The sequence below is a fragment of the Urocitellus parryii genome, chromosome 11 (assembly GCF_045843805.1).
Source record: "Urocitellus parryii isolate mUroPar1 chromosome 11, mUroPar1.hap1, whole genome shotgun sequence".
NCBI classification, from domain to species: domain Eukaryota; kingdom Metazoa; phylum Chordata; class Mammalia; order Rodentia; family Sciuridae; genus Urocitellus; species Urocitellus parryii.
Genome location: NC_135541.1, coordinates 100647706 through 100672980, shown reverse-complemented (window position 1 = coordinate 100672980; position 25275 = coordinate 100647706). Strand labels below are relative to the sequence as shown.

The 25275-nt window shown below is 36.1% G+C and overlaps 1 protein-coding gene and 1 pseudogene across 1 annotated transcript; one reads left to right on the top strand and one right to left on the bottom strand.

Annotated features, from left to right (window-relative positions):
- Positions 1–1029: 1029 nt before the first annotated feature.
- Positions 1030–1968, bottom strand: LOC144249112 (olfactory receptor 4F21-like). The gene has a single exon (XM_077791304.1). It carries the CDS (start codon positions 1966–1968, stop codon positions 1030–1032), a length of 939 nt encoding a protein of 312 aa, XP_077647430.1.
- A 97-nt stretch (positions 1969–2065) lies between these two features.
- Positions 2066–3454, top strand: LOC113176998 (vacuolar protein sorting-associated protein 4A pseudogene; annotated as a pseudogene).
- The last annotated feature ends 21821 nt before the right edge of the window (positions 3455–25275 follow it).

Genomic DNA, 25275 nt, shown 5'->3' with positions numbered 1-25275 from the left:
CCCCATTTTCTTTAAGTGTGACACAACACTCAAATGGCCAACTGAAGAGAACTTATTGAAGGGATTATATACAGGAGTTTGGGCAGAGTAATTAGAAACAAAGACATGGAAAAGGAATCCAGGGCTAGCAAAGGAAAAGAGCTCTTCGCATCTGTAGGGTAACAGGGCTCTGGGTAGGAAGGGTTATACAATCATAAGTAAGTTACAACTGCAGAAAAGGATGTCCCCATAGGATCCATACAAGTGGAGAATAACAGCTTGCTTCTGTAGCTTATTGTAGGCTTTTCCTGAATCCAAAGAAACTACTCATCATCTCAAAGTGTTGAGCCCCAAGTAGTATTGTCACTGAAACTTAGCAGACTATTCCACTAATCTATGAAGTCGGTTGCTTTTAAGTGATGGGGCATGTGGGTAGATAAATAAGTTCCATGTGTTGTGACCTCATTATTATATTTCATTTCCTACATAATGTACCCCCTGGTCAGACACAATATTGCATACATATCATTTGATAGCTCACACAGTTTTTGCTCTACAACCCCAAAACATTTATTTAATAGACTCTTCTATGTGTGCTCTCAAGATTCTGACCTCCTTGCACAGACTAGCAGAGTCCCCAAATGGCAACTGATAGGAGAGAGAAAGAAGATCCAGTTCAATATCCCTTATCCCCCCGTGGAGTGCTACCAGAAATTTCTGTATTTAGGAGAGATTCTTCCTAAAAAAAAAAGATCATTTATATTATTATATTATTATTAAATAGTAATAAATATTATTCCTTAGGAATTGAGGTTCAGGATTATTATAATTATTATAATCTTTCATAAGTAATTTACATGTAATTCTTTCTCTGTTTTCATAAGCAATTTTTCTCCATTCTAACTAGAAGACAGAGTGGTTTCAATATTACTGTATATATCAGAGTAGGCAAAGAAAGAAAGACTTTTCTCTGAATTTTATCATAAAAAATGAGCTTGCTTTGTTCAAAAAAAACACTTTGTTGTTGCACAGTGTTCACAATGCAGTCACTTAAGAAATCTTCCCATAACTCACTAGCTGTCTGCATACTTTCTTCATTGCCACCTTCATCTCTTGATTTCTTAGTGTGTAGATGATGGGATTCAGAAAAGGTGTGACAAGTGCATCAAACAAGGCCAGGAACTTATCCAGGTGTGTGGAGGAAGATGGCTGTACGTAGATGAATATCAAAGGGCCAAAGAACAAGACCACCACAGTGATGTGAGCTGACAGTGTGGACAGAGCCTTGGAGGACCCAGAAGAAGAGTGTTTCTGAACAGTGAGAATGATGACAACATAGGAAATGATCAGTGTGAAGAAGGAGCCTACAGATATGAAACCACTGTTGGCTGTGACCATGAATTCCAGTCGGCAGGTGTCTGTGCAGGCAAGTCTGATGAGCTGAGGGAGGTCACAGTAAAAGCTGTCCAACACATTAGGGCCACAGAAGGGCAACTTTACTACAAAAGCCAATTGAACCAGCGAGTGCATAAGGCCAACCACCCAGGCAGCCACTAAAAAGAAGATGCACATCCTTGGGCTCATGATGGTCAGGTAGTGCAGAGGCTTACATATGGCCACATATCTGTCAAAGGCCATGGCTATGAGCAGCACCATCTCCACACCACCAATGAGATGGATGAAGAAGATCTGGGTGATGCACCCTCTAAAGGAGATGACTTTGTGCTTCCTGAAGAGGTCATAAATCATCTTTGGAGAAGTGACAGAAGACACACCCAGGTCAATGAAGGAGAGGTTGGCCAACAGAAAGTACATGGGAGAGTGTAAGTGAGGCTCAGAAGCCACCGTGAACACAATAATGGAGTTTCCCATGATGCTTGCCACATAAAACATGGAGGAGAAAACAAAGAGGAGTATTTGGATACCCCAGGAGTTGGTGAGTCCCAGGAACATGAACTCCGACACCACAGAATGATTTGCTCCATCCATTGGCTTTGTAGGAGGTGCTGCCTGAAGGAGGAAAAACAGGAGAAAATGCAAATTATGACAACTCTATGAATAGACCAGGAGGAGAGAGGTCAAAATCATGAAAACCTTCTTTTACTTTAGCATTAAAACCAACCTGAAAGACAAGGCTTGTCGTTGGCCCTCAGACTAAGCTCCGGCAGAGAGACTGCCCTCCTCACACACAGTGTGTCCTGCTCCCTGCGCTGGATCCCAGCACCTTGGTTACAGGGGTCTGGCCAAGGTCGCAAGCAGAGTCACAGAGTGTGAGGCAGACGCAGGAGAAAGCCATTGATCTGGTGACAAAAGCCACAGAAGAGAATAAAGCCCATTACGCCAGGAGTCACTTCCAAATCTCCAGCATGCTGCACAGGCTTCCTCCACACTATCAAGTCTGAGGCACACAGGGACAAGGCCAAGAAGAGAGAGCATTCGAGCCGAGTGTGAAGAAGCCAGTCCAAGAAATCAGAGTGAGGGCAAGGGCAGTGATGGTGACAGTGAAGGGGAGAACCCAGAGAAAAAGAAACGGCAAGAACAGCTGAAGTCTGCTGTTGTGATGCAGAAGCCCAACCTAGGATGCCACGATATTGATGAGCTGGAGGGGGCCAAGCAGGCTCTCAAGGAAGCTGTCATTTGCCAATTAAATTCCCACACTTGTTCAAAGGCCGCTGTACCCCTTGGTGGGCGATACTGCTCTTTGGATCCCCTGGCACAGGGAAATCCTAGGTGGCCAAGGCTGTGGCAACAGGGGCCAACAACTCTACCTTCTCTGTGCCCTCCTCGGATTTGATTTCTAAGTGTTTGGGGGGAGAGTGAGAAGCTAGTTGAGAATCTGTCCCAGCTGGACAGCCAGCACAAGCCCCATTGTCTTCATCCATGAGGTGGATTCCCTCTGTGGGTCCCAGAATGATAACGAGAGCAAGACCACCCAAAGGATCGAAAGAGAGTTCTTGGTCCAGGTGCAGAGGGTGGTGAATAACAATACTGGGACACTGGTTCTTGGTGTCACAAATACCTCTGGGGTGTTGGATTCTGGTATTAGAAGGAGGTTTGAAAAGTGCATTTATATCCCACTGCCAGAAGAAGCTGCCCAGGCTCAAATGCTTTGGTTGCATCTAGGGGGAGCACTTCCCCCAACCTCACAGATAGCAGCATCCACAAGCTGGCCTGGAAAACAGAATGCTTCTCAGGTGCAGACATCAGCATCATTGTGAGGGCCCCCTTTAGGCAGCCTGTCAGAAAAATGCAGTCAGCAACACACCTCAAAAAAGGTTTGTGATCCTTCCCACACCAATTCTAGCACTTGGTTGATGACCTCCTGGCTCCATGCTTTCCAGGGGACTCAAGGGCCTTGGAGATGACGTGAATGGATGTCCCAGGTGAAAAACTCTTAGACCCTGTGGATTGCATGTGGGACATGAATGCAGGTGACCTCCCGAAAGTGAAGAGATTCTCAGAGGACTTTGGATAGGAGAGTTAAAAGCCTCTTTATCGTGGGCGAAGGTGAAGGTGTGAGGTTGATTGGGGCACGTCTACAGCACTCCCTACACTGGTGGCCAGACAGGGTTCCAAGGCTCGTCTTAGAGTCACTACAGTGTCTCCTCTGCCATCTGGCTGCCGGCCAGGGAGCAGGAAGTAAAGGGCTTCCACCGTTGCAGATGCTCTTTTTGTGGTCTGGCACACCGTGGGTACTGGCTCTTTCTACTTCTCTCTCCTGGATGCCGACCAATTCCATTCCCTGCCTCTCCAGGTTTTTATTTTTTATTTTTGTTCCCCTAAATTAATGCTGGTTTGATTTGCCTTGTTTATAAAGATAAAATCCCCCTTGAAGTGTCAAGGAATGGGAGTAGCCCCCGCCCCCTGCTCCCTTAATGCCCGAGTTTGGTTCTTTGAGAACAGACTGATGTAGAGTAAGGAAAGCCATCCCCACCCTCCTAGGATTACATCCAGAGCCCTGTGCCTTCTTGCAAAAGGAGGAGATGGTTTCTGTGAGCACAAAGCTGTTTTTATCAGAAGAGAAGATAGGCACATCTTCACTGCTGTCATTCCCCCCCCCCAAGTATAAGAACGCTGGACCCAGCCACTGCCTTGGGTCCCTGTCCTGGAAATGGTCTAATAAATCCTTTTCCCTTCTTGAAATTAAAAAAAAAAACTAAAGGCCAACAAGTGTTCAACATCAATAATTATCAGAGAAGTATAACACCATAATGAAAGAAATGAATAAGAAAAATTAAAAATAGAACTATTACATAATCCACAATATCATTTCTAGATAAATATCCAAATGAAATGACATCATTATATCCCCTAAAATATCTTCCCATCGTCACTGCAGCATTATTAGCAACATCCAATGTATGGAAACAACCTGACTGTCCACTGACAGTTGAGTGGACCTCACACCTGTGCATATACACACGCACACAGTGGAATATTCTTCAGCCTTATTTTTAAAAAAAAGGGAAATCTGTGTTTGTGACAATATGAATGAATCTGGAGGTTATTGTGCCAAGTGAAATTAAAGACACATAGAAAGGCAAATACTGAAAGATCTCATTTGTATGTGGAAAATAAGTCATAGGTGGGCTGAGGAGAGGAGATGGGAAGATACTGATCAAAAGGAAGAAATATTCAGTTAGGATGGTTGATTTCTGAATATCTATTGTGTAGTATGGTGACTATGGTTCATAATAATATGGTACTGTGTCCTTTAAAATCCCTAAGGGAGTAGATCTTGAATGTTGTCACCACAAGTAAGTATATGAGGTGATAAATGTGTTAGTTTGAATCAATGATTTCACTGCATATGTATATCAAAACAGCACACTGTACACCATAAATATACATAACATTTGTCATTTTGGGTTGGCAAGGATGTGAGTAAAAGGCACACTCATACATTGCTGGTGGGACTGCAAATTGGTGCACCACTCTGGAAAGCAGTATGAAGTTTCCTTGAAGAACTTGGAATGGAACCACCATTTGACCCAGCTATCTCCCTAGTGGCATACATCCAAAGGAGTTAAAATTAGCATACTACAGTGATCCAGCCACATCAATGTTTATAGCACTCAATTCACAATAGCTAAGCTATAAGCCAACCTAGGAGCCCTTCAATAGATGAATGGATAAAGGAAATGTGGCATACATCCACAATGGAGTATTATTCAGCCATTAAGAAGAATACCTTTATACCATTTGCCAGTAAATGAATGGATCTACAAACTATCCTGCTAAGTGAAATAAGCCAGTCCTAAAATGTTTTTTTTCTGATATGTGGAAACTAATCCACAATGAGGGGAAAGAGAGGAAGAATAGATATTATTCAGTAGATTAGACAAAGGGGGATGAAGAGAAGGGAGGTAAAAAGAAAGGCAGTGGAATGAATCCAAAATAATTTTCCTATGTACCTATATGAATACACCATAGTGAATTCCACCACGTGTACATACACACAAGAAGAGGGTCCTAATTAGAATAAGATATATTCTATGCTTGCACAATTATATAAAAATGAATTCTACTGTCATGTATAATTAAAAATAACCAATAAAAAGTGAAAATTAAAAATTTGTCATTTTTTTACATCTTAATGAAACTAGAAGGGGAAAAAAATCACTATTGTGCCTATAGATTTTTAAATTGTGATCACACAGAGAAGTTGGTGGTTGCCATACAGAGTTCCATGCAGTATTGACTCTGAATTTAATATCTTTCTGCTTTCTCCCAGAGTGGCTGTAGTGATGTTCCTTATGAGATAGAGGAAGCTGTGATTCAAGCCAAATTTTTTTTTAATTTTTCCATCAAAATACATAGCCTCATTCAGTCACATGAGACTACTCACATTTTCTCAGCAAGTGTACCCACCAAGACCACAGGATTATTCTGACAAATAAGCCCTTCCTTCCTATTTCCCACCTCTGGAAACCACTATCTTCAAATCTTGTTAAATATTTACCATAGCTAGAAGGTCTTGCTTTTTATATTATTAGCATTTGTTTTACATCCTTTTAAGTTAGTGGACTGCTTACAAGACTAGCTCACCAGTAAACTTCTCAAAGGGATAATGACCTATTCATGTTTAGATTCTCTGAGGCCATGAAAAAGTGGTCCACAGAGAGGTGCAGGTCCATGAACTGTCCGTTACCAGTTTGCACCACCCTAGATATAGTGATGGTAACTAAGTGTTTAGAAGCTTTTCTATCAATTTGATTACACTGAAGAACAAATGTCTGATTTTGCTTTCTACTAAAGTATGAAGCACTGGGGGAAAAATCTAAGATAATCTGACAGTCATTGCCTGGGTGTACTTGGTGCAGGATCTGAAAACTTCACCCTATTAGGGGCACTATGGTATAGTAGACAGCATTTTGTTTAAACCTCTATGAAAGTACTTACCACATTATATTGTAATTTTGATTTTATTTAGAGAAACAGCATAACATAGTAGACAGAATATTGACCTTGGATTCTGAAAAACAAGATTTATTTCATGATTCAGCCACTGACAAGTTAATATTAGGCAGGGTATTAAACTTTTGAGCTGCAGTTTAATTATCTGTCAAAAAAATTAAAAATATTGACTTTTTATTGTAGGGAAGAAATAATTAAAGATCATACTCATACATTCAGTATGTAGGTATTCCATGTAGTTTTCAGTAAATATTAACATTACTTTCTTTTCTTTCATTTGCCCCTTATAGGGCTTTATGCATGGAATAAATGAACAAATAAAAAAGAAATGACATCGATAAGCAGATAGCATTAAAATACCAAATCTAAATATTAACTGTCTCATTCTCTTAGTAATAGATTATAACATTCATTCTTTTAGTGACCAACCGTAAACTTTTAAATGTAAATTAATTTTTCTCTCAAAGAGCATGGTACTTATTTTTAGTTCTAACTACAGATGTAATCCATTGTTAAGTTCTCCTTCTTAACTAGGCTACAATTCCCACAAAGTTAAAGACTGCATCTGTCTTCTCTACAATGTTTCCTAAAACTTAGAATCACAACAGGTACACAATAGGGACAAATAAATATTTGCTGAAAGACAGAAAGATATGTATTTGATTTCTTTAAAAACACAAGAAAATATATCTAATTATATAATCAAAGAAGATAGGCAACAAGACCATGCAGAATTCTGAAGTGACAGAGAAAAATAAAAAATAAAGCATTATAAAAATGAGCAAGAATTACATAAAAATAAGAAATAAAAAAGATTAAAAAGAAAATTCAAGAAGGACTTTGAAAATTAGAAATTATGTGTATAATTCTGAAAACACGAAAGAAAAAGCTCACTTTAAGTCAGTTTCTAAGATACGATCTATGCTGCTTTTTGGATATATTCTTCAGAAATTGTATGATTATAAACAAATTGCAGTACCATAAATCCAGGATTCTTTTAAGTACTATGGTTCTTAGAAGAGTTTCTTCATCAGCTGTAAGTTTACTTATCTTTGGATCTTTGATCCTATTAACTAAGTAAGAACCAAGAATTTTTTAAAATGCATTTAAAACAAAGTGAGATATAACTATGGAATTTGAATGTGCCAAATGAATTAAACTATATCCATCCAAATATCAGGGAATATTAAAAACTCACAAAGTTAGAGTCTTTACAGTTTAAAAGTCACTTGACACAGGGTCAGGATCCAAATCTGAATCCAGAGAAAAAGTCATGCAAAGGTTTCTAGATGGAGATCCAAGGACATAGCATTTATTCACAAAGAAGTCATGAATAGACTGAGGAGAAACACCTAAAGAAAATAAGCTACAATTATCTTCTCTTATAGATTGACTAAACTCTGAAATAATTTTTCTAAAATGTATTAATTGCATTCACATTTAACTAATTATATATCCATCATGCAAAAGACAAGACCTATTTACCCTGTGTTGTAATTAATCCCTTTCCCTGAACTATTTAGAATTTAGTAATTCTCCAAAACAGATTCCCAGACATCTAATCCTTATAGATAAAGGGGAAAAATTAGTATTATGGTTTTAAATATAGAGTTATCAAGTTAAATGGGACTGAAAGACATCTCTCAGATTTAAACAAGGTGCTTCATTCATGTATACTCCTTCCACCATCTAGAAATATTGCAAATTCATTGTTTTCCTCAGTTCAAATGTCTATGTTTTTCCTCTTAAAATTGCCACAGAATCATCTTTAAAGTCAAGTAAAATCTACCCCCTTCGATTTAAGAACTATTTTTGTTTATTAATGTGGAAAATATTTGTAACTCTGTATCCTTTCCAAATGAGTGCTATATACATGAATAAACAAAGTCACCCTAGAGCTTTCAGTTTGCAAGAAAACAAACAATACCTTTTACTTTTTGATTTTCTTTCTCACTTACTCATAAAAGAGAAAAATTCCCATCTGTCAATACTCTTTAAAATTTTCCATTCTTCTTATAGTTCAGAGATAAAATTGATACAAAAGCTAGGCTCCATGACACATGCCTATAATCTCAGCACCTTGAGAGGCTGAGGCAGGAGGATTGTGAGTTCAAAGCCAACCTCAGCAATTTAGCAAGGCTCTAAGCAACTGAACAAGATTCTGAATGTAAATGGAAATATTAGAAAGGGCTGAGGATGTGGCTTGGTGATTAAGCGCCCCTGTGTTCAATCCCCATAACAACAACAAAAAAAAAATTGATACAAAAACTAATTCTAAACCACAAAAGCAACCAAGAAAAATTAGCCTGTTACTTTTAAGTTTTGTTTTCAAATTTTCAACATCACATTTCAAAATTACGTTGCATTGGAAAATATTTATTCAGCTTTGTGTCTTTTTCTTCATGTCAAATTTTATATCTACTCAGGTGTCTCTGAGAGTCTTTTCCACAGGGCAAACTTGAAAAGTTCCTAGTGAATTTGCTTCTAGTTACAAAAGATAGTTTATTCCCATCTCTTTTGAAAAATCAATGTAAAGAAAAACATTACCTTTGTTTTTCGGTTTGGGGGGGGGAGTTGTTTGTTTTAGTTTTCATGTGTCATCATGTGCTATTTTATGCATATTTATCAAGTAGTAGAGGATGAGATCATTGAGGTAATCATGACTTATAACAGAAGGATTAATTGTAACCTACGCAGAATCCAAAATATTAAATATCTTTAAAAACTTTGTAACTTTTCCTAATCTTTCGCATTTCCCTAGGTACAATGTGGTTCAGTTCTAGTGCAACATCAGTTAACCTTTTCCAATACGTCCATGGCTTTTTTTCACAACTATTCTCCTGTGCTATTCAGTTTCCTCTCCTGGACAAGACTTAGCTTTAGGCTAGACTCACTCCCTTTAGGATCTGACTCGTGTTCACAGCAATTCCTACAACAGAAGCATGTCTCAAAGTAAAGCTTCACTTCCTATTGTTAAATTTGTTTCCATACATCCATTTTACCTGTATAAAAAGAACAGCATCTTCAGGGACTCAGATTTTTCCTCTTCTGTCTAACATAAAAGGTTATATATTACCCTGCCATGGGAAGATATAAATCTATTTTATATACCAAAAGAGGCAGTGACCCAGTGATACTGCAAAAACACAATAGCTCATGGTTCAGGGACTTTTTCCCTAGAGAAACTTTTTTCTTTTTTTCTTTTGTCCAATGCAATCAAAGGATGTAAAAACTCATAAAATGCTAGAGTTAAAGAGAGAAACAAACATGGGAATTTTTGCTACTTTGTTGTAAATATTGATAATTTCACACCACAATCAATCTCCAAAAATAGGAAAATATTAACTCAGAAAAACTACAATCAACTCCAAAAAAAACCCAAATGTGCTAAATTTTTAGTATAATTTAAGTAATAAAAGTATATTTATACATACTTAATTTTTATACAATAATATATTGTGTAATTAAGGATGTGCATGTTGCTGTACAGAAGCTCATAATGAGATTTTTAGGCAAAAAAAAAAAAATCAAGTCGATTGACTTTGGATTTTGAACTCTTGTATCAGTCAGGGCCCCTTCCAGGATCAGAAATGCCACACTCAAGTTAGGTTCAAGAGAAGAGCTTAATGAAGGCACAAAGTAGGACACATTGCCAGTGGAATTACAAGGACAAATAAAAGTCATTCCTTTACTGTCTGCATCTGTTGTTGTCCTTTGTCCTTGGGAAAATTAAGGCTGGACAAATAAAATGAAAGCAGAAGAAATTTCACATCATGGAATAGTTATTATACAATTGCATAGTAATATTATATGTATGTTATATTATGTGGAAAACCATGGAAGCCTGAGTTCACTGCACGTGCAAGTTAATCTGTCCTTCTCCGCAATCTCCAAAGTCTTTACTGCTCCAGAGCCACCTCAAAACTTGTAGTCTTATAAATTTCCCAGTGGTATACATTTTACAAAATACAGAGAAATCCACAAATAATTGGGCCTCTTTCCCTGTATTAGACATTACAAAGTACAGAAACTTTGAAAGAGATATTCTGGCATATGCCAAATCAATTAGATATGTATGGAACTGAAGAACCACACTAAGTGAAAGGAAAAAAAAGAACACACCCAATCATAGGAGTGGACAATGGGTCTCTGAAGCAAAAAAAAATACTATAAGTAAGGGATAAGTTGGGCAGACTAATCAACAGTATTAGGAAAGGGAACTCATTGACTTGTGGATGCTATGGACAGGGAAGAAAGGGAGAAGAGCTGGGGACTGATATTAGCCAAATTATATTGTTACATTGTGTGCATGTATGAATAAGTAGTAACAAGTCCCATGATTATGTACAAACATAATTACAGACATGAACCACTGAATCTGGCTCTTATACTGCTTTTTACTGGTTTGGGTTTGAAGGTTATGGGATCTCAGATAATAAATTAGGAGTATATTCCCTTTTCGTCATCAGGACTAGTTTGCATAAAACTAGAATTTCTTCAAAGTTTGATGGAACTACTTGATTTAGCACAACTATCAGGACTTGGGGAAATATTCTAATTATTCAGTTTCTCAAATTTATAAGATTATTTTAGGCTTACTATTCTTTTTCTTGAATAAATTTTGAGATATTTTACTGTTTAAAAAATTTCTCTCTTCTAAATTTTAAAATTCATTGGCATAAAAATTATTATAGCCCTGTTTTTTTTTTAAAAAAACTCTGCTTTATCAAGTAGATACATATTCCTTTCTTGATTTTCTTTCTCTCTCTCTCTCTCTCTGTATCTTGTGGGGGTATAAAATTTTATTTTCATTGATCAAGTTAACCAGAGAATTGCCTAGTAATTAGTCTTTTCAAAAACCCAACTTCTGACTTTGTTGGGCTTCTCTATTTCACTATTTTTTCCCCAGTGGTTTAAATTTTACTCTAATCTGTCTCTTCCTTTTAACTTATTTTGTTCTTTTTCTAGCTCCTCATCTTGGAAAGTTGGATATTTAATTTTTTTTAGTTTCCTATTTTCACATATGTACATTTTCCATTGAAGTGATTATAAGTTTTATACCCCACAAGGTCAAAGTATTTTAAAATAATCACAAATACTTCATTGAAACAAATTATTTAAGAAATTCTAAAATGTCCCTTTGGGCTGGGCATGGTAACACAGACTTGTAATCCCAGTGACTCAGGAAGATGATGCCAAAGGACCACAACTTCAAGGCCAGTGTAGGCAATTGAGCAAGACCCTGTGTCAAAAGGGCTGTGGATGTACCTTAGAGATTGAGTGCTTGCCTCACATGTGTGAAGCCCTTGGTTTAAGCCCCAGGAGACTCTCTCTCTCTCTCTCTCTCTCTCTCACACACACACACACACACACACACACACACACACACACACTTTCTCTCTCACACACACATAAAAACACTTCAAATATATAGGAATTAAAGTTACATATCCCTTTTATAAGCCTTTTGCTTGTTAATATATTAGTCAGAGACTGAGGTCTACCTGAACCTGATTCGTTGAATATGTTGGACTTACTTTGTTCTTTGACTCTGTCAGATTTTGTAATTGTTCCTTGTGTGTTTGAGAAAACTGTGTATTCTCTCATTGTTGAGTATATGAGTTCTGTATATTTCAATTATATCGTGATTGCTGTTCAGTCATTAATTTTGTCCATGATTATTCTACTTCATAACATTACTATTTTTTGTCTGTTTGACTTACAAATGGCATAAGAAATGTATTGAAGTTTTCTGTTATGTTGTATTCCATCCATGATGTAAAAATGTCGCCTTTGAGCAAGTTTTTCTTCATATGTTTTGAGATTTTTATATGAATTACATATGAGTTTAGAATGTTCCTGGGAAATAGAACCTTTTATTGTGTAGTATACTCTCTTCTCCTAGTGGTTTTTGATTTTACTTATTTATTGCCTGCTATGAATATAGCTATGCTAATTTTCTTTTTGATATATTATTTGTTTCAACTTTGTCTAACTTTGTCTTTAGGAATGTCTCTTGTTAACAGCATACAGAGTGATTTGGGGGCAGGGAATGGGTGCTGATGTTGAACCCAAGGGCACTTAACCATTCAGCCACATCCAAGCCCCTTTTATTTTTTATTTTGAGACAGGGTCTCACTAAGTTCTTAGGGCCTCAACTAAGTTACTGAGGCTGCCTTTGAACTTGCGATCCTTCTCAGCCTCTAGAGCCACTAGAATTACAGGCATGCACCACCAAGCTTGGCATATATATGGATTTTTAAAGTCAATTTTAACATTATCTATAAATATATAATGCCCAAACTTACTCATGGAAGATATTATGACAGCATCCCATTGGTAGAGGCTACATCTATAAAGGATCAACCATTTTCATACAGGTATTGGTTGTAAAATTATTCTAAACTATACCAGAAAAAAATAACAATACAGATTTTTAATGAGTTTTCATTTCAGTTATACAAATTAATGAGTTGCAATGTGATAATTCAACACCTCTAAATGTTGTCTAATGATCAGACCTGGGTTATTAACATTTCCATCTCCTTCAATGTTATGTTTTTAATTTAGATTAACACAAGATAAGTGTACATATTTATGAGGTATGATGGAATAATAGTTCAATACCTATATAAAATAGGGACTGATCAAATAATGGTTATTAACATTTTTATCTCCTTATCATCACTTTGTGTTTGGAGACTTCAAACTCTTCTCTTCTGGTTATTCATAAAATATATAATAGGTTATTGTGAAATATAGCTACCCCATTGAGCTGTAGAACACTAGAGCTTATTACTGCTATCTAACTATGTTGTGTTATCACTTATCCAACTCTGTCACTCCACTTCACCCTTTCTAGTCTCTAGCAACTTCTATTCTACATTCAAATCAAATTTTTTAGAACCTACATATGAAAGCAAGTATGCAGTGTTTGTCTTTCTGTGTCAGACTTATTTCACTTAACACCCTCTAGTTCAATCCATTTTCTTGCAAATGACAGAATTTCATTCTTCTTTACGGTTGACTAGTACTCCACTGTGTATATAAATCAAATTTTCTTCATTTATTCATCCACTGATGGACATCTAGACTGATTCCACACCTTAGCTTTAGTAAATAGTGCGGCAAAAAACATGAGTGCTCAGGTATCTCTTTAAGATGCTGATTTCATTTCCTTTAGATTTTTACCCAGAAGGGGATAGTTGGATCATATGGTAGATCCTTTTTAGTCTTTTACAGTTCTGCACAGAGACTGTACTAATTTTGCATTCCAACCAACACTGAGTAAGGGTTCCCTTTTCTCCACGTCCTCATCTGCATTTGTTCCTTTTTTGTCTTTGTGACGATAGCTGTTCTAACAGAGCCCCATATTTTTTAAATGACTGTTAAGTATTGACTATGTGTTCTGCACAGTGAGCCACTGCCTTCTTGCCTTTACTGGTCAGGTTATGAGCGTGTGTGGGAAGGTCTTCCAGTTGATCAATGGTAGCTCTTTCTAAGTGTTAACATGAGGAAGGATGGCCATAACAGAATCAGAGGAAAGACCACAGGACTGTGAAATAAAAGGTTAAAACTCTTTATTAAATATGGTCAATGAAGGTGTTCTGGAAAAGGTATATTTATTGGAAAATTGTATGACCTGGCAATTTCTCTTCTACTCTGGTAATTAGCATGTTAAATTGCTAACATGAGGCAAACAATCCTCAAATTCTCTGATGGAAAACTTCTTTGGTCTGAGGTTCTGAGTTTGGAGTCTTGTAGACTACAAAGCATCTTCAAAACCAAAATTGTCAATGTGGAAGATAGCAGTATGTTCTCTGGTTTCTCATTTCCCAAATCCTCATTGAAAACAGTGTTTTTTTTTTTGTCATGAAATCTCTAGTTATTTCTAGAAGGGATACCCTTACTCCTTAAAGTTCTATTTCTCAAGTATTCTAAAGTGTTGGGTTTCTCACCAACTACTTCTGTTGACATATTTTGAAACAAAAATATTTCTGTCCATCCATAACACAACTACATTTGGTGCCCTAAGTTCCTTTTTTTTCCTTCCGTTATTTTGTCCTTCTTATTCCCTGAGTGGAAAAAAACAGTGTGGACTCTAAGTTATAATTCCAAGGAAAAACCAATCAAGGGAGGACTACCTATTCCCCAGACTCGGTGCTATTATTTGGTCACCAACAATCAAGGTTGCTAATTAAAATATTTTTTTACTTGAGAAAAAAAAACATAGGCTCTTTGTATAAAAGGTTATGATCTGTCATAAAGTGAAATTATCCTCCTCTAATTCTAGAGTTCTCCATGTAAAATGTATATGAATCAAATGCTTCACCATTTCTAGGCATTAAGTCAACCTGTCTTTGAAGAGTGGATCCACCTTCAACAATTGCTCAGTGATCATCTCCCTTCTTAATTTAACCCACAATTTAATTCTTATTTGGTAGGTTTGCTTCATGTTTTCCTCAGAAGGGCATGGATAAGAATATCAAGATGATGTACTATGCCTTTTGCTCATGGTATTGGAGAAGTTTGTTGTTGGTTGTTGGTCTTGGGTTTGGTTTTTGAAAAGACAATATGCTGAATTTTGAATGAAGGATAAAATTTAAGCCAAAAAAAAAAAAAGCCGTTCCAGGAGGAGGAATCCTCTTGATATTTTCATGTTTTCTATTCCATATTCATTTCTAGTTCTCTCTCTTGCATTTCCTTTGAGTTTTTCATGGTAGATAAATTCTTAAGTTATATTTTCCGTTTCTGTGTATTCTAACATTCCCAATTTCTATTGTTTAGTTCTCAGCATCACTCAACTAATTCCTATTTTTCTTTTTTTTTTTTAGGAATTATAGCTCTTGTATAAATGAAGTTTTTTTAACCTCATCCAGATTTTTGAAAGAACTGATCTACCATCTGAGGAGAATAGATGAGGTTCTTTGGTCTGACGCAGGTGAGATAGAGTTCTGGTTCTCATGCCTATCTTTGCAAACTGAATTGAACTTTTTATATTGGAGTGTGAATAGTTTAGATTCATCTGGGGTTTTTTTTCTTCTTTTTTTTTATGCAAACCAGGCAAAGCTGATAGTGAATAGTAAGCCTCAGTTCTCATAAGAAGTCGCCATAGGAAATTAGGATAGAACACAGGTAATGTTGCAGAAGTGGAGTGTTAATTTGATGGGCAATAGGGGCTAGGTGAGAGACATGGCAACTCAGAATAGTCAGGAAACCGCACAGTTAGGAACATACATAACTAAATTTAAATATGATGAGAGTTGAACTTGCATAAGTCTAAGTAACTGCACTGATTTCCTCTTAACACTTCATGTAGAAGTGGCTCAGCTTGTGAATGTTTTCACTGAAAAGCATCTGGAAAGGTAGAGATCCACTGGAGACCATATCTCTGAGGAAATGACACAGTGTGAGGTCTTTGGACAGCCATGGGAAGTTATGAAGGCAGAAAAAAGCTAAATAGGAGTAGGTGGCCGGTAAAAGGCAGGTAGGGGAGTTGGAGATGTATATTTTAGATAACAAAAACCCACTTTGCCACCTATGAGATTTTATCAAGTACTCTAATAGTAAAAGATACTTTCTCAGGCACCTGAAAACTATCTTTGACTTTAAGCTGTCAGTGACATAGAGTAGTATAATGAAAAACACCTGGAAACCGAAGTCAACTTGTTCTTGAATATTTTTCTTTGAAGGGAATACATATGCATATTAGAGAATTCATAAAAGTAGAAAGAAGCAACTGTAGAAGTACATATGCATGTTAGAAAATTTTTAAAGTAGTAGATAACAACTGTTAAGAATTTTTACATTTCCCTCAGAAACTTTTTTATTCACTTCCGTTTTTTTTAATTGCAAAAATTGGGCTTGAATTTAACCCTTGGGTGAATCCTTGAGCCCTTATTTTCTAGTATGTGAAATTTGGATCCTTCCTCGTTGGCTATTTTGCAATAAAAGATATGAAAGATTTTTGGAGTCTATAAATGTTTAGGAACAAAGCAAATTAATGTTATACTTTTAATATTTTTATCCTGAAAGAAATGATTACTAAAAAAGATCAAAATATAAAAAGCAGGATTTATGGTAGGACAGATGTTGAAAAAATTTGTCTTTATTGCAGTTATAAGGGAGAATAAGAACATTCTCAATTGAGATAAGTTCATACCTGCCAGAGCTAATCACCAGGAATAATGATATTCTGAGATGCACTCCCTTGATCTCCAGAAGATATGGTACCACTACATTATAGAATCAATGTTTCCTAAAACAATATAAGAATTAACAGAAATACAAACTGCAGGTTCAGGAAATTGATTATAATCAAACAAGCCCTTATTAAAGTGTTTTAGTCAATATTAATTAAGAAAATGAGGTGTAGATACTGAAGATGATCAGAGAACTACTAACATGTTAAAAAGTACTAAGAATGAAATGATACTAATGGTAAAAATAATTTTTTTAAATTTTGTATATGATAAGATTAGAGAACTGGAAATAGTTTTTTAATTAGATGGCTGTGTCAGTAACCAAGAGATTTAGTTCCTGATTCCTTTGGAATTACTTCATATTAGAAAATTTTAATATCTGGTGTATAACAGTAGGATTTAACAAGTTAAATGGTCCTAAAAATAGTCCTAAGTAAATTATGTCTGAAGGTGTAAAGTGGAGTGAATGAAGAAAACCATTTATGAAACAGGCAACAGAATGCCAAAACAGGTTTGTCAATCCGGCTTCTGCATATAGAGTTAAGTTGGACATTTAGGCCTAATCTGTACTCTAACCTCCAGGCATTGATGATTTATGCCCTTGCCTGTGTTAATGACACTAGTTAGAATTTTTATTTGAAGAGGTGTCTTCTTTAATTCCAGTCTATAGAAGTAGACATTACCATGGAGAAAGATAACGATCTGTGCACATCCTTCTATTTACAGTATTCCTCAGGAAGTAGGAAATAGTGAACAGCCAAAAATGATGCAGAGAGATCAGAAGGATGAAGATTATGCTATTTGTATTTACTGATCCTCATAAGGCTGGTTTCAGAAACATGGAGGAAGCTGTCAGACTGCCAGGAGTTAAGAAGGAGGTCATGGGTGGGCAGTGGAGCTGACAGTATTAAAGTTGAATAAGTACTTATTAAAAATAGGAATATACAGGGAGATAACTCTAGAAATACAGTATATAGCCAAATTAGAGCAGCACATTATAGATTATGAAATTGCACATTTCAAAACAATAAGAACCAATAAATATCTTTTTGATGGTGCTAGTTATATAATTAAAGTACTGCTTAGGAAGAGTAAAAGAGTAATCTTATGGTCATATGCATGCTAAATGAGGAAAAGTAAACTTTCCTGAATTGTAGGATTTCAGTAATCATTTGGGAAAACAAATGAGAGATTTGAAAGAAGCAAAATAGATGAGACACTTATAATAATATATCTGAAGGAAAGGTGTGTAGGACAGTAGAGGTATGACTGAGTGTTGTTGTAGTCATATAAAACTTTGCATGAATATGATTAAGATACAAGCCCCTAGGTGATAATGCTTAGTGTACTGTAGTACATAAGACTCTGTGGTTTAAGAAAGAATGAATACTCACGCAGGCTCAATCAGCATTAATACATTAAGGATACGATTATACCCTTCCATATACATGTTCCCTTCCCACAGGAGTAAAAAGACAAAATAGAAAGTCCCCTAGGGTAAGAGAAGAAGGCAAGATCTTCAATAATATTCTTATGAAGGTTGAAAAGCCAGAACATGCCAAAAGGAGGAATGTGGGAACTAGATATACCAGGAAAGTTTAGTGAAACTGATTGACAATATAGATAGCATAATCTTCATCCTTCCTTCTTCTGATTTCATGTATATAATGTACCATTATAGCTAACATCTATTGTGTTCTTACTATATCAAATACTGTTTTGTTTTGTTCTCCTGTTGTTATTGTCATTATGTGGGGTTGGGTTGGGTTGGATTGGGTTGGGTTGAATTTTCAGCATTGGAGATTGAACCCAGAGGTGCTCTAACTGAGTCACATCCCCAGCTTTACTTCATTTTAAGACAGGGTCTTGCTAAGTTGATGAGGATCTTGCTAAATTTCTGAGGCTGGCCTAGAATTTGTGATCCTTCTGTCTCAGCCTCCAGAGTCATTGAGTTTATGGGCGTGTGCCACCATACCCAGCTAAAAAGGCTGTTTTAAGCTCTTTACTCGTAGCAACTTTGTTTCTTGTAGTACCTGGGATCAAATCCAGGGCCTCACCCAAGCTAGCACTCTACCACTGAGCTGCCTTCCTGGCCTCTCATAGCAACTTTTAAGACCCCAACTGTTATTACTTCCAATGTAATGGATACATATATTGAGATACAATGAGCTGAAATAACTGGTTTGATAGAGTAGGTGGTTGAGTCAAGTTTAACCCAGCAGTTCATATTGTGATTCTTCATTTTTAACGAATACATTACATTTGTCTTTCTAGATCATTGAACATAAGAAAGAAAATGAATAAACTACTTTATGTAAGCTTTACAGTACCCAAAATTTAGATTTGGATAAAATATTAAAATGATTAAATTTTGTTTTAAATTCTAGTTTTTTGTTTTCTTGAAGAAATGTCACTTGTTTTCAAGATCAGACTTCATTGTGACAAAACATTTGAAACGAGTTTGATTGTAAGTTTGATTCCTTAAAAAGAATCATATTCTTAAGACAGCTTTTGTTTAATCATTTAATCATGAAGCAATACATAAGAATATTGTTATTGGAGTTATAGTTTACTTCAAACACCAATAGCATTATATGTATAAATTTCACAGATGTGTAGGTACTTTTCTATTGTATAACTCAAGTTATTCCAACAATACTTAACAAGTCTACCATTGTGTTTTAAATTCGAGAGAGAAGAATGAAAACTATCCAACTGTACATGCTGAAGGAATCTTGAAATCAAACAGTTGAAATTGATGACTTTAAGAGTTATTTTTACATTGTAGATGACAGCCCATTACCATATGTTTCTTTTGCAAACATTTTCTTTGAGTCTATGGCTTTTTTTTTTTTTTTTTTTTTTTTTTTTTTTTTTTTAGTGAGAGAGGGGAGAGAGAGAGAGAGAGAGAGAATTTTTAATATTTATTTTTTAGTTCTCGGCGGACACAACATCTTTGTTGGTATGTGGTGCTGAGGATCGAACCCGGGTCGCACGCATACCAGGCGAGCGCGCTACCGCTTGAGCCACATCCCCAGCCCCGATGGCTTTTCATTCTCTTCATAATGTCTTTTGCAGAGCATAAGAAAATATTATTTATTTATTTTTAAATTTATTATTATTTTTTCATTTATTTTTTTTTAAATTTTTAAATTTTTTTATACTTTTTTATTATTAGTTGTTCAAAACATTACAAAGCTCTTGACATATCATATTTCATACATTTGATTCAAGCAGATTATGAACTCCCATTTTTACCCTGTATACATATTGCAGATTCACATCAGTTCCACATCCACTTTTTTACATACTGCCATACTAGTGTCTATTGTATTCTGCTGCCCTTCCTATCCTCTACTATCCCCCCTCCCCTCCCCTCCCCTCCCCTCCCCTCCCCTCCCATCTTCTCTCTCTACCCCATCTACTGTAATTCATTTCTCTCTCTTGTTTTTCCCCACCATTCCACTCACTTCCTTTTATATGTAATTTTGTATAACAATGAGGGTCTCCTTCCTTTACCATGCAATTTCCCTTCTCTCTCTCCCCCCCCCTCGACCCTGTTTAATGGTGATCTTCTTCTCATGCTCTTCCTCCCTATTCTGTTATTAGTTTCTCTCCTTATATCAAAGATGACATTTGGCATTTGTTTTTTAGGGATTGGCTAGCTTCACTTAGCATAATCTGCTCTAGTGCCATCCATTTCCCTGCAAATTCCATAATTTTGTCATTTTTATTGCAGAGTAATACTCCATTGTGTATAAATGCCACATTTTTTTATCCATTCATCTATTGAAGGGCATCTAGGTTGGTTCCACAGTCTTGCTATTGTGAATTGTGCTGCTATGAACATCCATGTGGCAGTATCCCAGTAGTACGCTCTTTTAAGGTCTCCAGGGAATAGTCCGAGAAGGGGAATAGCTGGGTCAAATGGTGGTTCCAATCCCAGCTTTCCCAGGAATCTCCATACTGCTTTCCAAATTGGCCGCACCAATTTGCAGTCCCACCAACAATGTACAAGAGTACCCTTTTCCCCACATCCTCGCCAGCACTTGTTGTTGTTTGACTTCATAATGGCTGCCAATCTTACTGGAGTGAGATGGTATTTTAGGGTGGTTTTGATTTGCATTTCTCTGACTGCTAGAGATGGTGAGCATTTTTTCATGTACTTTTTGATTGATTGTATGTCCTCCTCTGAGAAGTGTCTGTTCAGGTCCTTGGCCCATTTGTTGATTGGGTTATCTGTTATCTTATTGTTTAATTTTTTGAGTTCTTTGTATACTCTGGATATTAGGGCTCTATCTGAAATGTGAGGATAAAAATTTGTTCCCGTGATGTAGGCTCCCTATTTACTTCTCTTATTGTTTCTCTTGCTGAGAAAAAACTTTTCAGTTTGAGTAAGTCCCATTTGTTGATTCTTGTTATTAACTATTGTGCTATGGGTGTCCTATTAAGGAATTTGGAGCCCGACCCCACAAGATGTAGATCGAAGCCAACTTTTTCTTCTATCAGACGCAGAGTCTCTGATTTGATATCAAGCTCTTTGATCCATTTTGAGTTAACTTTTGTGCATGAGGAGAGAAGGGGATTCAGTTTCATTTTGTTGCATATGGATTTCCAGTTTTCCCAGCACCATTTGTTGAAGATGCTATCCTTCCTCCATTGCATGCTTTTAGCCCCTTTATCAAATATAAGATAGTTGTAACTTTGTGGATTAGTCTCTGTGTCCTCTATTCTGTACCGTTGGTCCACCCGCCTGTTTTGGTACCAGTACCATGCTGTTTTTGTTACTATTGCTCTGTAGTATAGTTTGAAATCTGGTATCGCTATACCACCTGATTCACATTTCCTGCTTAGAGTTGCTTTTGCTATTCTGGGTCTTTTATTTTTCCATATGAATTTCATGATTGCTTTATCTATTTCTATAAGCAATGCCATTGGGATTTTGATTGGCATTGCATTAAACCTATAGAGAACTTTTGGTAATATTGCCATTTTGATGATGTTAGTTCTGCTTTTCATGAACAGGGTATATTTTTCCATCTTCTAAGATCTTCTTCTATTTCTCTCTTTAGGGTTCTGTAGATTTCATTGTATAAATCTTTCACCTCTTTTGTTATGTTGATTCCCAAATATTTTATTTTTTTGAGGATATTGTTTTTATTTTTTATTTATATATGACAGCAGAATGCATTACAATTCTTATTACACATATAGAGCACAATTTATCATATCTGTTTTATACAAAGTATATTTACATCAATTCATGTCTTCCTACCTGTACTTTGGATAGTAATGATCATCACTTTCCACCATCATTAATATCCCCATGCCTCCACCCTTCCCCTCCAACCCCTATGCTATGTCTAGAATTTGTCTATTCCTCCCATGCTCCCTCTCCCTATTCCACTATGAATCAGCCTCCTTATATCAAAGAAAACATTCGGCATTCGATGTTTTTGGGATAGGCTAACTTCACTTAGCATTATCTTCTCTAACTCCATTTACCTGTAAATGCCATGATTTTATTCTCTTTATTGTGGTGTAATATTCCATTGTGTACATATACCACATTTTTTAATCTATTTGTCTATTGTAGGGCATCTAGTTTGGTTCCACAGTTTATCTATTGTGAATTGTGCTGCTATAAACATTGATGTGGCTGTGTCCCTGTAGTATGCTGTTTTTAAGTACTTTGAGTATTGACTGAGGGGAGAGATAGCTGGTCAAATGGTGTTTTTATTCCCAATTTTCCAAGAAATCTCCATACTGCTTTCCATATTGGCTGCACCAATTTGCAGCCAATTATTATTATTATAATTATATATTATTATTATTATCATCATCATCATTAGTAGTAGTAGTATTGTTGTTGTTGGTACTGAGGATTGAACCAAGGAATGCTTAACCATTGAGCAATATCACAGACCTTTTTATTTTCTGAAACAGCATCTCTCTAAAGTTGCTTAGGGTACTGATAAGTTGCTGAGGCTAATACTCCTGCCTCAGCTTCCCAAGTCTCAGAATTATAGACATGCACCACTACATCTGGAAGAAATTTTATTTTTTTAGGTTTTTAATATTTTCTTTCATTAATTATGCCTTTGGTGTTGCATTTTAAAAGTCATTCCAAACGTAAAGTCATCTAGGTTTTCTTTTATGTTACCTTCTGAAAGTTTAATCTATAGTTTCGTGTTTTGCATTTAGGTCTATGATCCAGTTTGAATAATTTTTTGTGAATGTAAGGTGTGTGTCTAGATTCATTTTTTTCCATGTGGATGTTCAATTGTTCTAACACCACTTACTGAAAAGATTATCTTTTCTTTTTGTATTGTCTTTGTTCTTCTGTAGAAGATCAGTTGATTATGTTTACATGGATCTATTTTTTGGGGAAATAGGTGTATTGTATTCCCTTAGTCTGTTTTTTTATTCTTTTGCAAATACCACATTGTCTTGATTACTGTGGTTTCATAGTAATTTCTGAAGTCAGGTAATTTCAGTCTTTCAACTTTGTTTCTTCTGATTAATCAATATTCATTGATTATTGGCTATTCTGAGTCATTTGCCTCTCCATGTATACTTTAGAGTCAGTTTGTTGATATCCACAAAATAACTGACTTGGATTTTGATTCAGTTAATCTTGAATCTATAGATGAAGTTGGGAAGAACTGACATCTTGACAATATGGCGTTTTCTTATCCATGAACACGGAATATCTCTCCATTTATTTAGCTATTCTTTCTTTCATCAGAGTTTTGTCTTTTCCTTATACAGATCTTGCATATATTTTATTAGATCTATAACTAAGTAGGTTTTTTTGTTTTGTTTTTAGGTGTAGTGCTAAAGATCAAACCCATGACCTTTCACATGCCCTGCAAGTGCTTGGTCACTGAGCTACAGCACCAGCCCAGTTGTTCAATTTTTGGAATGAAAATGGTATTATGCTTTTAATTCCAAATTCTACTTATTCATTACTTGTGTAAGAAAAGTAATTGATTGACTTTTTAATATTAGCTTTTTTATAACCACTTATTAATTCCAGGGTTTTTTGTTTATAGATTTTTTAAACTGAGAGTTTCTTTCTTATAAAGTTTCAGATTTTCTGCAGAGAGGATCATGTTTTTTTTTTATTTCTATGAATAAAGACCATTTTTATTTTCCAATTTCTATATGTTTTATTTCCTTGTCTAATTGTATTCACCAGGACTTTGAGGACACTGCAGAAAAAGGCATAGTAAGGAATGAAATTCTTGCCTCATTTCTGAGCTTAGTTGGAAAGCTTCAAGTTTCCAGGGACAATTTAACCATTAAGCCACATTCTTCCTTTTTTAATTTTTTTTTAATTTTGAGATAGGGTCTCACTAAGTTGCTGAGGCTGACTTTGAACTTGGCATCCTCCTTCCTCAGCTCCCCAAGTTTCTGGGATTACAGGTGTGCGCCACTGTGCCCAGATAGAAGACTGTGTTAAGGAGCAATTTTAGATTTACAAACAATGGAGCAGAAGGCAGAGATTTCCCACATACCCAGGCCTGTATGCATGACCTCCCCATTACCAATATTCCCCACCAGAGCGGATCTATATTGACACTCTGTTATTTCCCCAAATCCCTAGTTTATACTAGGGTCACTCTGGGGCATGTCATGCCCTTGCAAATAGAGCTTCCCCACTCTTTTCTTCTGGCTTCAAACTATTTTGCTATGTCCTGTAATTATTTGGCTATTAATGTAATGTGAACGTTTCCTTCAATACTGTTGGGATTACAAATAATTTTTTCTCTCAGTTTTTTTCATTTTTATTAATGCTTTTTAGTAAAACAGAACATTATAATTCATTTTGACATAATTAAATATGCATTCAATATAATTTGCTCAAATTCTGTCCCCAGTATTTCTCCTTTGCCTCCCCTCTTTCTTCTCCCTGTTCCCTTCCCTCTACTCTACAGATTTTTCTGCTATTTACTTTTTTTCTTTTTTGGTTAGTGTCTTGTGGATACATGATGGTGAGGTTCACTGTGGGATATTCATATATATGCATAGGAAGGTTAGGTCAGACTGATTCCACGGTTCCTTTGTTATCCTGTCCTTTCTCCTTTCCTTCCTCCCTCCCTTTCCTCCCTTCCCTTCAGTCTTCTTCATCTCATCCACTCGTCTTTCTTCTCTTTTGATGGAATCCCACCCCACCTTTTCCCTTTCGCTCTTTTCTTTTTCATCCTTATTTTGGACTAGCTTCCACATGTCAGAGAAAATATTACATCTTTGACTTTCTGTGTCTAGTTTAATTCACTTAGCATGATAGTTTCCCATTCCATCAATTTACCAGCAAACACCAAACTTTCCATTCTTTTTTTTTTTTCTGGCTGAGTAATATATATATATATATATATATACACACACACACACACACACACACACATACACACGGGAAAATTATGTTATTTTTTTTCAGTCAATTGGAACTAAAATTCTGACAGTTTTATAGTGTGTTTGCTGAAACATAATTTCTAAGATCCTTAGTTGTCTTAAGACTTGGTTTAGTGTTATATTTAGCACTCAGTGAACATTCCTTGAGTAACAAATTAGGTTGCATAGAGAATATTAAAAGTAATGGGTGACATCGTGTGTGTGTGTGTGTGTGTGTGTGTGTGTGTGTGTGTAGAGAGAGAGAGAGAGAGAGAGAGAC